The sequence below is a fragment of the Telopea speciosissima genome, chromosome 3 (genome assembly GCF_018873765.1).
Source record: "Telopea speciosissima isolate NSW1024214 ecotype Mountain lineage chromosome 3, Tspe_v1, whole genome shotgun sequence".
Lineage (NCBI taxonomy): Eukaryota > Viridiplantae > Streptophyta > Magnoliopsida > Proteales > Proteaceae > Telopea > Telopea speciosissima.
The window spans coordinates 7569414-7582552 of NC_057918.1; the positions used below are offsets into that span (position 1 = coordinate 7569414).

The 13139-nt window shown below is 42.1% G+C and overlaps 1 protein-coding gene across 3 annotated transcripts in view; it reads left to right on the top strand.

The window, feature by feature from the left end:
- The window catches only part of LOC122654333 (serine/threonine-protein kinase ATM), a 186430-nt gene that overhangs the window by 118337 nt on the left and 54954 nt on the right, over positions 1-13139 (top strand). For all 3 annotated transcript variants that reach the window (XM_043848385.1, XM_043848386.1, XM_043848387.1), the window contains exon 46: positions 3939-4043. In XM_043848385.1, coding sequence (XP_043704320.1) covers positions 3939-4043 — 105 coding nt within the window. The remainder of the gene's footprint in view (positions 1-3938; positions 4044-13139) is intronic.

Consider the following 13139-nt stretch of genomic DNA (forward strand, 5'->3'; position numbering starts at 1 on the left):
AGCTAGTGACTGCTTGGCAATGGTGAAAGGAGGGCAGCTGCCCATAAAATGGCCGACTAGGGCAGAATGCCATTTCAAAGCTTCCTCATCCAAGAGATTGCCTTGGTTGAGTGCATGCTTGGAGGAGTCGGATATTGTCAGAGGGACAAAATAAAGTGTGAGACCATCGCGGGTGGGATGGGCTTGCTGGAAGAGGGAGTTCCAGGGCATGCCTAAGGGCAGGGGGTGGGTGGGGGAGGGGAAATGGAGGGTCAGGAGAGTGAGGGTCCATGGCGAGAGGCACCACCCTTGCAGGAAGGTGATCAGTTATAGGGGAGGCAGAAGCTTCAAGCCATCAGGGGAGGCGAAGCTCCTTTTTCATGTTGCTCTTGCATGTCCACTGTCTCCCCCTTGCAAGGTCTCTTTTTCTAGAACAGTACCTCCTTACGGCTTTAGTTGGTTGAAAACGGAGCAATAAAAGCCATGAACACGAATTGGAATAAGGGAACGAACGATAAGGCACAACGGATTCGAACTTAGAATCTGGAATCAGTTTGGTTGTTTGGAGCTACCATGGACTATATGGTTGCATTCTATCATCTATCATCATGTAGGAATCCCATGGGATGCCATGAACTAACAGGTTGTAGACTTGTAAAACACAACGTCGGAGGTGGTTTTGGATTTGGCTCACTCTGGCCTTTTCGGTTTTCACACGATGGGAATCCTTCTGTCAAGATTTTTGGGTTGAGGGACTAAGAGACTAACCATTGGGCTATCAAGCCCCTTAATTTGTTTAATAAATTTCATGTTTTTTTTTTTTGGTGAATAAATAATTCATTACCGAAAAGAAAAGCAAGGGAAAAGGGGGGGAATACACATGGGAAGAGAAGGGGGGGAGTTGTACAAGAGTGGACCCTAGGAAGGGCCAGAGGAAAGAAGAAGGGAAACAGGTAAGCCCCATGTAACAACAATATGCCTGATCTTTAGGGAGTCTACAATAGATCTTTGAGGTAACAAGTGAATCTTAGAGCTAACATAAAAAAATATGGCCTTCCAAATCATGCCAAGAGAACGAGAGTTGGAAGTCAATCTTCGAACACAAGCTTGCGAACCACATCACAGATAGTAATACTAGAGAACATCATATCCATCCAAAGCCACTCCCTAGAAAAGGGTAATGGTCTCCTACTACGGGGCCAAAAGGAGTCTGTAAGGCTTTTTTTCCAAACTGAGCAGGCAAAAGGGCATCAGAAGAAGGGGGGGGGGGAGAAAGATGGCGATGGAGGAGGAAATCTTGGGTAGGAAGGCATTGGCTAAAGATACGCCATACAGTGAAACTATAGCAGGGGATATGGCCTATGAACCACACCAGTTTGTGCTAAGGGACAAGGGGACTACTATGTCTAACAAAATTTCAAGAGATCTAGAACTAAACAAGCCATAAGAGGAGGGGAGCCAAAGGGTTGTGTCAGTGGTGGAAGCTTAAGCGGGGGGGGAGGGGGCAGGGAGGCCCAGACCAGGGAGAGACTCGAGAGAGGGGGAAGAGAGGAGGACCAAAGAACCATGGGAAATAATAGAGGAAACTTTGGCATATTTTGGAATACCCAAGGAGTAAACCAAGCGGGCTCCAACAATAGAAAGAACTCCTAAGGGATGCCAGTGATCAAGATAGAGGGAGGTTGAATTCCCATCAGCAATATTGGAGATGGTAGCTCTTAGGGCAAGGGGACGAAGGTGGAGGATTTTACGCTGGACCCAAGAAGAGTCTGCAAGAATGGGAGGAATCGAAATTTACTCAGATTTAAAAAGATGTAAACCTAATTGACCCAGATGGAGTCATGCTTAGTGGAGATTTTCCAAAGCAACTTGAGAATTCCAGTGATATTAGAATCACGAATTCTGCGGATGCTGAGACCACCCTCTCTTTTGGAGGTGAAGAAATTTGGAAAACTCTTTTCCTTTCTAAAGGAAGGCACAAATAGAGATTCCATGGCTTTAATGGTAGATTTGGGAAGCCCACAAATGCCGCACCAGTAGATGTAAGAGGATTGGAGAATTGATCTAATAACCTCAACCCTCCCCGCATTGGAAAAGAGTTTTCCTTCCTAGAGTTGAAGCCTCTTGTGGATTAGGTCAAGCATGGGGGTGCAGTGATGGGTAGTTTGCCTAGTGGTGATCTAAGAGACACCAAGGTACTTGACAAGGAGGGTACCAAGGGAGAACCCCATGAAGTAGAGGAGAGAAGCCTTTTCCGCTTCATAAACACCTGAAAGAAAGATGTGGGATTTCAAAAGATTGATTTTGAGACCCGACAAGCATTCAAATTGGTGCAGGGAGGTCATAATGGCCGAGATGGAGGAAGGGGAGGCCTTGGAGAAGATCATGAGATCGTCAGGAAAAGCAAGGTGGGAAAGCTTAATGGCTTTAAATTTGGGAATGAGAGAGATAAGAAGTTGATCAGTTTTGGACTGAATACTTCTGAAGAGAACCTCAAGGGCAAGGGAGAAGAGGAAAAGAGATAGGGGGAAGCCTTGGCGGATTCCAACCCAAGAAGAGAAGAACACCGCCAGGGATCTGTTGACAAGGACAGAGAAGTAAGGGGAGTAGATACAAGTATGGATCCAGCAAACAAAGGGAGGTGGGAAACCCATTTGGGTCAAGACGTCGGTAATGAAGTCCCAACGGAGGGAATCAAAAGCTTTGTGGATGTCTATTTTCATGAGGTCAGTTGGGGATCGAGATTTGCAGTCGAAACCCTGAACAATTTTGGAACAAAGGAGGATATTGTCCGAAATACTTCTTCCCGAAATGAAAGCTTACTGGTTGGGGCTTACAAGGGAAGGGACGACCTACTGAAAATGATTGGCCAAAATTTTGGCGATGAATTTGCAAACAAGATTGCAGAGACTAATTAGTCCAAAGTTTTGGACTAATTTCATGTTTTATTTATTTTGGGTGAATAAAAGAATTCATTACCAAATAGAGAAAAGAAAAAAAGGGGCCCCCAGGGGGGGGGAATTACAAGAGCAGACAACTATCCAAAGCTTCAGCTAAAGGGAGCTAGAGCAGCAAAAGATACATTAGAGAGACTCCAGGATACAACAATAAGCCTGTTCCTTGGGGTGTTAGAACAAAAAGAGGGAGGAGCTAACAAAACTTTCGAGCTGATTTCAAAAGAAATGGAATCCCAAATTTGTTGATAAGAACGAGAATTGGAGGTCCATTTCTTGATATTACGCTCCATCCAAATATGATTGAGGGCAGCACAAAAGGCCATCTTCCCAACTGTGTCACAAATAGAGGATCCAGTAAAGCTCATATCTATCCAAATCCATTCTCTTGAGAAAGGGAGAATTCTTCTATGAGTAGGCCAGCATTTGGTCAGAATACCTTTCCAAATGGCCTTTGAAGTAGGGCACTCAAAAAATAGATGACTCAAGTCTTCCACATTGTTCCAACAAAGGTAGCAAGCAGGGGAGACTTGTATCGGATGACTGCAAAGAAAGGCCTGGGTAGGAAGACAGTTGGTGAAGACTCTCCAGGCTGTAAAACAATGGCGAGGGATATGATGCTTGAACCAGAGAAGATTCCTCCAAACAGCCGTCGTGCCTTTCCACCGGATAAGATTCCAAGCAGGCTTGGAAGAGAACTTAAGCGGATAAGATTCCTGTTAATAAATTTCATGTTTTATTACTTCAAGGAAATTGGGTATTTATACTTCTAGCCTGATTCCTTTCTTTGGAGTCAATGCCTCATTTTACTTTCCCCTGTTATCTTTAATGAATGTCTTTTCATTGTCAGCATGTTAACGAAAAATGTTACATGACCTAAATAAAGAAGTGTTCCTTGAATATGAACCATCATCTATAACGCTACATCGTCTTTGAAGGTACAGTTTTTAAGATTCATGTGGAGATTTTTGATCTGCTAAAAATCCTTATCCAATGGTTGTGCAGTATGGTAGGCCTTCTGGTTCCAGCTCAAGATCTCGTTCCTCATCTGAGAAAGTAAAAGATGCCACATCAGGGGCAATGGCAACGTCAACTTTGTTATGGGAAAAGGTGTAGATTCTAGTTTAAGGGTGGTGGATATTTTGAGCTTCTTTTTTTTATATATTTCTTCATTTCTGATATCATTACCTCATCATTGGTTTTCTTTGGTCCCATTAATTTTCCTGATGTTCAAGTAATGATGCCTATTATGATATTTTCACAAAATGTTTCCTTTTGCATTTGGACGAGAACAGAACCTGCATTCAATGTTTTCTTCAAACAGTTCATGAGTTTTCAATCAGATATTGATCAGATATAAATCCAATTTTCTTTGTTATATTAATGACAATGTCAACCACACAGAAACTTTTTTTTTTTTTGGTTTATTATAATAGGCTGCGTACAATATGACCCTCCCCAGATCCCACAGGGGCGGGAGCCTTGTGCATTAGGTACACCCTTTTTTTATATAGAAAAATGATTGGAGGGCAAGGATCCATGTAGCCGACCCGATTTAGTTGGGATAAGGCTGAGTTATTGTTGTTATATATTGAAAAAATGGTGCTAATAGTACAACAGGAGGACTAAGGCAAGATGAACCTCAGCCAAGAGCCAAAAGCCCCACAATGTCTAGAAAAGAAAGGGAAATTTACGTTTACCACCCCTGAGGTTTCAAACAATTATATCTACCACTCCTGAAATTTCATCTATTTCATAAACTTCCCCTGTATTTTAAAAGGTTCTTACAAACGTACCCCTACTGTTAGATGAGAACAGTTAAGTGATGATGTCATTGCCCAAATATTAACTAAATACCCTTAATAAAGGTACTTTTCCATATTTACCTATTTGTAAAAAAATGGACCACCAACCCCCACACCGCCCCCCCCCCCCCCCCCCACCACCACCTCCTCCTCCTCCTCCTCCTCCTCCTCCTCCTCCTTTTTCTTCTTCGTCAGAACACCATTGCCACAACCCCATCCTCTGTTTTTTCTCCCCAACCCCCTTTGCTTTTTTTTTTTTGCCCCTCGTTTCTTGATCCTTCAAGAAGCCTATGCAAGAAAGCCAAAAAGAAAAATCTTCTCTTCCACCCTCCTCCACCGCCACCTCCACCACCACCACCATCATCGTCATCCCGAGGTGGAAAGAAATCCAAAAATCCCTTACTTAGTTTCTCAAACCTATTTCTCTTCAGTTTTCTCCCGGAAAGAAACACAAAACTCCCTTTCCCCATTTGCCCTCAATTTCTGATGGAAGCTTTCTTGTTTGTTTTCACCTTCTATTTGCAGCTCCTGGCACTTCTCAATCTTATTGGGGTTTTTGCTTTTCTGTCGTCATCTATTTTGAATGGTTTTGTGTTCTACACCTTTAAATCGTCATCAAGCTCTAGCGATTTTTCCTTGCCTTGAATGGAAGCATTGGTGATTTTTCCTTGCCTTGAAAAGCTAGGGCACAAGAGAAAGCTTCCAGATGAAGCCGGGACAAAAGAAATAGGGAGCAAGGCTGAACTGGTTGAAGAAAGATGAGCTCCGGTTAATCTCTCCTTCAATAATTTTCTCTTCCATTCTTCTTAATTGCTCTTCATTTTCCTATTTTCCTTGTTTGTTACTGCCGACATTCTGTTCTGGGTGGTACCTGCAACTAACCAGATCTAAACCAAACTCTAACAGTCCTTTTCTGTTCTTCCTGAAATTTGGAGCGAAGATTGTACGCTTTTGGGTGATTCATGCCCTGGTATTTTTATTCTCAGATTTCTCCTCTACGGAGTTACTGACCTTCAATTGAAGCCTTACCTGTAACTTCCGCCAGGTTCAGTTATAGAATTTTTCATTTTCTATTTTTCTGATCTGTTGGCCTGTTGTTGATTGTTCCTAAAAGATTTTTTAGTGCAGAATCTTCCCCTACAATTTTGAGTTGATCGGAATTATTTGAGAGGGTCCTCTCAATCGAAGTTTAAACCTGTTCTCTGCCTCTCTGTTTCTTATCTGGCGGAAGAAGAAGACATTCAATCAGGACTACAGAAAAGCCCCTACCTTCTAATGTTGGTTGTAGATCCTGAAGCTTTGAAGCCTTTTTTTTTTCTTTCATGGAATTGACGCTTTTAAGCTTGAAGTTTCGATCTGATCACCATCCTTAAATGTTTTTTTTTTTTTTAAAGTGAGGACTTCCAAAACTAACAGAGTTAGTACTCAGGGGTACAGAAGTCATTTTTGAAATTCCAGGGGTGGTAGACGTAATTGTTTGAAACCCCAAGGATGGTAAATGTAAATTTAAGAAAAGATAAAAAAACAAGTGGGAAAAGGAATATAAAAGGACCACTGCTATCTTTGATGTACCACTCCTTTCTTGGCTAGCTCATCAACAACTTCATCACTTGCTCTAAAATTCCAGAAAAATTAAGTGATTGTTTTGCGGGGCTGCGGAACCTCCTGGAGTATTTGAAATTTATGTAGTATAAATTGAATTGTACTAACCATGGCCTTGTTTCTCTTATTCCTTAAATATCTACAAAAAGAACAACAAATAGTAGCATTTTTCCTCTCATCCTTAAACATTTCAGGGGCTTGGGATGCCTACAGATAGTTATATTAATTTGAAGGGGAAAAAAGTAATAGCAATGTTGGAATGGGGCTGAGTTTGACTGCAGATAGTAATATTAATTTGAAGGGGGAAAAAGTAATAGCTATGTTGGAATGTGGCTGAGTTTGACTCTGAACGTTTGTTGTTGATTATAAAGATGTAAATCTCACAGAAAGTATAGTTCATTAATGTGAAGCAACTTACAGTGGCAAATGGAAGTTTTTTTGGTGAATAAATATGATTACCTAAAGAATCTAGAACAGGGAGCCCCCAAAAGGAGAAGGAGAAAGAAAACAACAAAAGTTGCCAGCCTTTACAGAGAGGGCTACAGGAGGGAGGAGGGAAGGACCCAGGATACAACAATATGCATATTCCTTGGGGTGTCTACACATTCTTAGAAAAGGATGCAAGCTTGCTTCTAATATAAAAAGTAATAGAGTCCCAAATCAGCTGGCAGATCCTGGATCAGGAAGCCCATTTTCTGAGATGGCGTTCCATCCAAATGTGGTTGATGGTGGTCTAGAAGCAAGTTTACCCACAATATCGCAAACTGATGAACCCTCAAAAGGTCATATCCACCCAGATCCACTTTCTGGAAAGGGAGGATCCTCCGATAACGGGGCCAACATTTAGAGAGAAGGCCTTTCCAAATAATTTAGGAGGAGGAGCAGGCAAAGAAAAGGTGATTCATATCCACAGGGACATTCAAATAGAGATAGCAAATCGGCGAGGTCAGAATGTGGCGATGAATCAAAAAGGACTGCGTTGGGAGGCAGTTAGAAAGGGCATGTCAAATAGAGAAACTATGCCAAGGGATATGTAGCTTCAACCAAACCTACTTGCGCCAAGGGGACAGGGAGGGACGAACTCTGGTAAGATCCCAGGCCGATTTAGAGCTGAAGATGTCATTAGAGAAAGCAGACCAAACCACAATGTCGCCACTACCTGAAGGTCTTTTGAGATTATAAGGCAAGGAGTACCAAATGACCATTAATTGGGGGCACTCAGAAGCAGGAGGGTCCAGTTATCCTAGCAAATAATGTCAGGAACTAAGGATTGCTTACTACCGCCTGTAGAGTAGATGGAGGACACCAAGGGGATGCCTATGATCAAGTCAAAGGCAGGTGGAGGCACCATCTGCAATGAGGGAGGAGGTAGCTTGGAGAGCAAGGGGCCGAAGCTTGAGGATCTTACACCACACCCAGGAGGCATTAGGAGAAGAAGGAATTGTCCATATAGAGTCATACCAAAGCAGCCCCTACTAAATCCAGTCAACCCAAATATTCTTGTGATGAGAAGTGAGCTTCCATATTAATTTGAGAATACCTGCAGCATTGACCTCTTTAATTCTCTTCAAACCCAGGCCACCTTCATCCTTAGGAAGATAGACGGAGGCCCAACTGATAGGATGAAGAAATCTGGAGGATTCAGCTCCTTTCTAATGGAAGGCACACATTAGGGATTCCAGAGCATTAATGGGGGATTGGGGCAGCCCATAAGTGCCGACCAGAAGATGTAGTAGGACTGAAGGACAGATCTGATCAACTCAAGGTGGCCGGCGCAAGATATGAGCTTGCCTTTCCAAATCTGAAGTCTCTTGGAACAGATTCATTGTGATACTTGACATGCCTATGCGAATTGTGTAACTATTTATTAGGTCTTCTCTACCTTTTTCTAGTTTATAAATAAACATATTATAATATATATTTATATCTTTAATTTCTTTCATGTCATTTTACATTGATTCAAACAGACCCATTTGTTAAACATGTCTTCTCTTGTCATTTGGGTTTGTAGATATATTTTTGGTGTTGTGCTTGAGTATGAGCAATTTGACCATATAATATTTAAGTTGTGTTCCTATTAAAAAATTATTTATCCACTTGTGTCCCCCTTTGGATAGTACGCCGTGTTAGAGCTCTTGTATGATATACATATTGTTTCCTCCTTTTCCTACAAGACCGGCTTTTTAGAGGAAGCGGTTCCAACATGGTATCAGAGCAGGCAAGGGTCACGGTATCGAGTCCCCCTGGGAGCGGGCAGGTGTTAAAAAATTATTTATCCACCCGTGTCCCCCTTTGGATAGTCTGGTGTGTTAGAGCTCCTGTATGATGTACATATTGTTTCCTCCCTTTCCTATAAGGTTGGCCTTTTAGAGGAAGCGGTTCCAACAGTTCCTGTCTTGTCATTTTGTGTTACATCCACATCTTGAGTCTTGACACACCCAATACTGACACAACACAATCCATTGCGACCACTATTGCTTCTGTTACTAGTTGCTGATGTTTCTTCACTCAACGTAGGTTCCAATTTCAATTTCCTTTGTTAATGCTTCATACGGCAACTAGAGTTGAAATCTGATATATCCTTAAGTTTCTCATGCAACTTGTTGGGCCTTCCAGTGTAATCCTTTGCAATCTAGACTTTTCCTTATTCTTCTTCTTTGAACGGCAATCATGTTATGCAGTTCTGGGAGGATTGGAGTTAATAACTGAATTGATCTCTGTTGTAATATGGGTATAACGGTATTTCTATCATTAGAGTTTCTATACTGTTGCCCTAGGAATATTACTGTATCTATACCTTCTATCACTTTATTATAAATAAAGGTGGCTAGTGTCAAAGTGACACAATTCAGTTTTCTCCCAAATCTCAACCGTCATGTGCTGGTAACAATGGATGTTGTCTTTCGTGAAACAGAGGCTTATTACCGTGTGTCAGGCTGTTAGCACCTCTTCAAATGGACTTTGCAGCTCTAAGGGAAGATGAGCCTTTGGTGGGTTCTCTTGATAGCAGCCCAATATTCTAGGAGGAGAGTTTGGTTGAGAAGGGGATGACAGACAAGGTTGGAATTGACTCTTCAGTTCAGGAGGAGCAAAAACCTCTTCAAGTTTTTTCTCGTTCTCGTTCTCGGTGACAAATTGATGGTACCACTGCACAACCTATGCAAGTTGACACCACTACCACCACTATTCCTAGCTAATCGTCTTTTCCTGATCCAGGATCCAACACTCAGTTAGGTAATTCCCTTCCTCCTAGTGATAGTACTCCTCTTGATCCTACTCTCGAGTTACCCATTGCTGTTCGCAAGGGACATAGAGTTGAGTTTCGGATTAGGGAAACAATGGAGAAGGAAGGAAGATGTTCGAGAAGAAGGAGACAAGAGAGGGAAGAAGAGAAAGTTACGGTTGAAAGTTGTGTGTGTTAGAGAGACTTCTCCAACCCACCTATATTGCTCAAATAGAATTACTAAAAGTATTACAGTCACCTCCCTAGGGAGGTAAAAGGTAAAAAGACATAAAAAGTTAAAAATACATAATAAGGGAACTAGTTAGAAGTCTAGTTCTGAACTACCCCGATACATATTTACTATCAACTCTAACATTCCCCTCAAACTGGAGAATATATATCATGCATTCCCACTTGCTTAAGGATATTAAACTGAGGAGAGCCAAGAGCTTTGGTGAGGATATCTGCCAACTGATCACCAGTCTTCACAAAGGGAATACAAATGCAGCCAGAGTCTATCTTCTCCTTGATGAAGTGTCTATCAACCTCTATGTGCTTGGTTTGGTCATGTTGAACAGATTGTGGGCACATCGATGGCTGCCTTGTTATCACAAGAGAGTCTCATAAGACCTTCATGTCAAATCCCGTTCGAACAAGTCTTCTCAACCATATAAGTTCACATACTCCATGGGCCATAGCTCTAAATTCGCGCTTGCATCTGGATCTAGCTACAACATGCTGTTTTTTGTTTCTCCATGTAACCAAATTACCCCTACAAAGGTGCAATAACCGGAAGTGGATCTCCGTCCCGTCGAATGGACCCACCAATCAAGATCTGTGAAACCTTCCACTTTCAGTGGTTGTGTCTGGCATACAACAATCCTTTCCCTGGAGAAGACTTCAAATATCTAAGCATAAGGTACACGGCATCCAAGTGGCCACTCTTGGGAGCATGCATGAATTGGTTCACTACTCCCACTGCATAGGAGATATCTGGACGTGTCATGGAAAGATAGATAAGCTTTCCCACTAGCCTTTGGTACTTTCCCGCATCAACTAGAGAAGAACCACAATCTTCTCCTAGTTTATGATTTTGCTCAATAGGAGAATTGGTTGGTTTGCAGTCCAACATTCCTGTCTCTGTCAACAAGTCAAGAACAAACTTCCGTTGACATATATTAATTCCTTTCTTGGTCCTTGATACTTCAATGCCTAAGAAATACTTCAAGGGACCCAAGTCTTTAATTTCAAACTGTCATGCCAAGTAACTCTTCAGGTTATCTATCTCAACTATATCATCTCCTGTGACCACAATATCATCAACATAAACAATAAGGGTTGTAATGGTACCATGGCCCCTCTTAGTAAAGAGAGTATGATCAGCTTGGCTCTGGGAATATCCATTCTTCAGAACGGCCTGCCGAAAGCGCTCAAACCATGCCTTTGGTGACTGTTTGAGACCATATAATGCCTTCTTGAGGAGACACACCTTCCCTTCAGCTGATGGCATTTTGAAGCTTGGAGGAGTTTGCATGTACACTTCCTCTTCCAAATCCCCATGGAGAAAGGCATTCTTCACATCCAACTGGTATAATGGCCATTCTTTATTGGCAGCCAATGACAAAAGAACTCTAATTGAGTTGTGTTTGGCAACCGGAGCAAATGTCTCCTGATAGTCAATTCCATAGACTTGATTGTATCCCTTAGCCACCAACCTTGCTTTGTATCTCTCAACACTCCTATCAGATTTGTACTTGATTGTGTAGACCCATCTGCATCCAACAGGGACACGTCCCTTAAGAAGATCTACCAGTCGCCAAGTACCATTCTTCTCAAGTGCCATCATTTCCTCAGACATAGCTTGTCTCCACTTTGGGTCAGACATAGCATCAATAACATTTTTGGGAGTAGAAGCAGCAGAGAGGGCAGTAACAAAGGCAAGACCTGTAGGAGAAAGAGCATCATAGGAAACAAACTGGGCTATAGGATTAGTACAAGCTCTTTTCCCTTTGCGAACAGCAATAGGGAGGTCTAAATCACATAAAGAAGGAGAAGGGAGATCACCTGAGTTAGAAGAGTGGATCTCAGGTTGTGGATCTGGATCCAAAGAGGACTCTTGGTAGGTCTTCTTTCTTTCATTATGCAAGCCTTCACCTTTTCTGTATGTAATGTGGTAATCTTTCTCCTTACTAGGACCACTGGCAGTTCTGTCAACCACCGAATCAGTATGCACATCATCCAGATTCATAGACTTCCCAATGTCAACATAACGGGAGAGATAGGTAGTGGGTAATGGAGAGAATCAGCAGCCTGTTCATTCCCACAATTCTCCCCCTGAAGAGGATGCTGAGAGGGGGCAAAAAAAGGAACAGATTCAAGGAAGGTGACATCTTCGGAGGTGAAGCACCGGCGAGAAGAAGCATGGTAGCACCGGTAACCTTTAGAAGTAGAAGAGTAGCTAAGAAAAAGACACTTGAGGGCTTTGGGATCAAGTTTTGTGCAATGTGATTTGTTAACATGCACATAACAAACACAGCCAAAGATTTTAGGAGGAAGAGAGAAAGCAGAAACCTGTAGAGATAAGATGTCTAAGGGAGATTTGAAACCAAGAAGTTTGGTTGGCATGCGATTGATGAGGAAAGAAGCAGTGAGAAGAGCAGCCGACCAAAAAGTCTTGGGAACATGCATACCAAACAAGAGACTACGGGTAACCTCCAATAAATGACGATTTTTCCTCTCAGCAACCCCATTTTGTTGGGGTGTGTCAACACACGCTAACTGATGGAGAATGCCATTCTTAGTAAAGAAAGCTTGGAGACCACTAAACATATATTCTCCCCCTTTATCAGACCGGACAACTTTGATACGAGTATCAAACTCGAGTAAGGATCATTTGATAAAAATTCTGAAATGCCTCACAAACATCACTATTATTTTTCGGAAGAAAGTCCAGTGCACGAGAAAAATCATCAACAAAAGAGACAAAGTAACGAAAGCCAAATAAAGAAGTAGTGGGAGAAGGTCCCCAAACATCAGCATGTATAATATGGAAAGGAGCAGCAGTTCTATTACCATGATATAGATAAGAGGAGCGACAATGTTTGGCCAACATACATGGTTCACATTCAAAAACATGGGAAGATGCAACAGAAGAAAATAAGTTAGGTAAATGTTTCCTCATTACGACAAAAGATGGATGGCCTAGACGCTGATGCCATAACATAACGACTCCGTTGAACTACTGTCATCACGTCCACACACATAGGACTGAGCTGTGGGTACACCAGGATAAAAAAGGTAAAGGCCTTTCTCCTCACGTCCGCTACCAATAATCCTCTTCGTCACCAAATCCTGAAAGAGACACTAAGAAGGAAAAAAGGTGACACAACAATGAGGGATTTAGTCAGTGACTTACGATAAAAGGTTAACAAGAAGGGTAGAAATACATGAAGAATCGAGGTAAGGGAAATAGAGGAGGTAACAGGATACTACCTTTACCAGATATCGAGGAAAGGGATCCATCAGCTATCCTGACTTTATCCTTACCAGAGCAAATGGTATAGGAATCATAAGTAG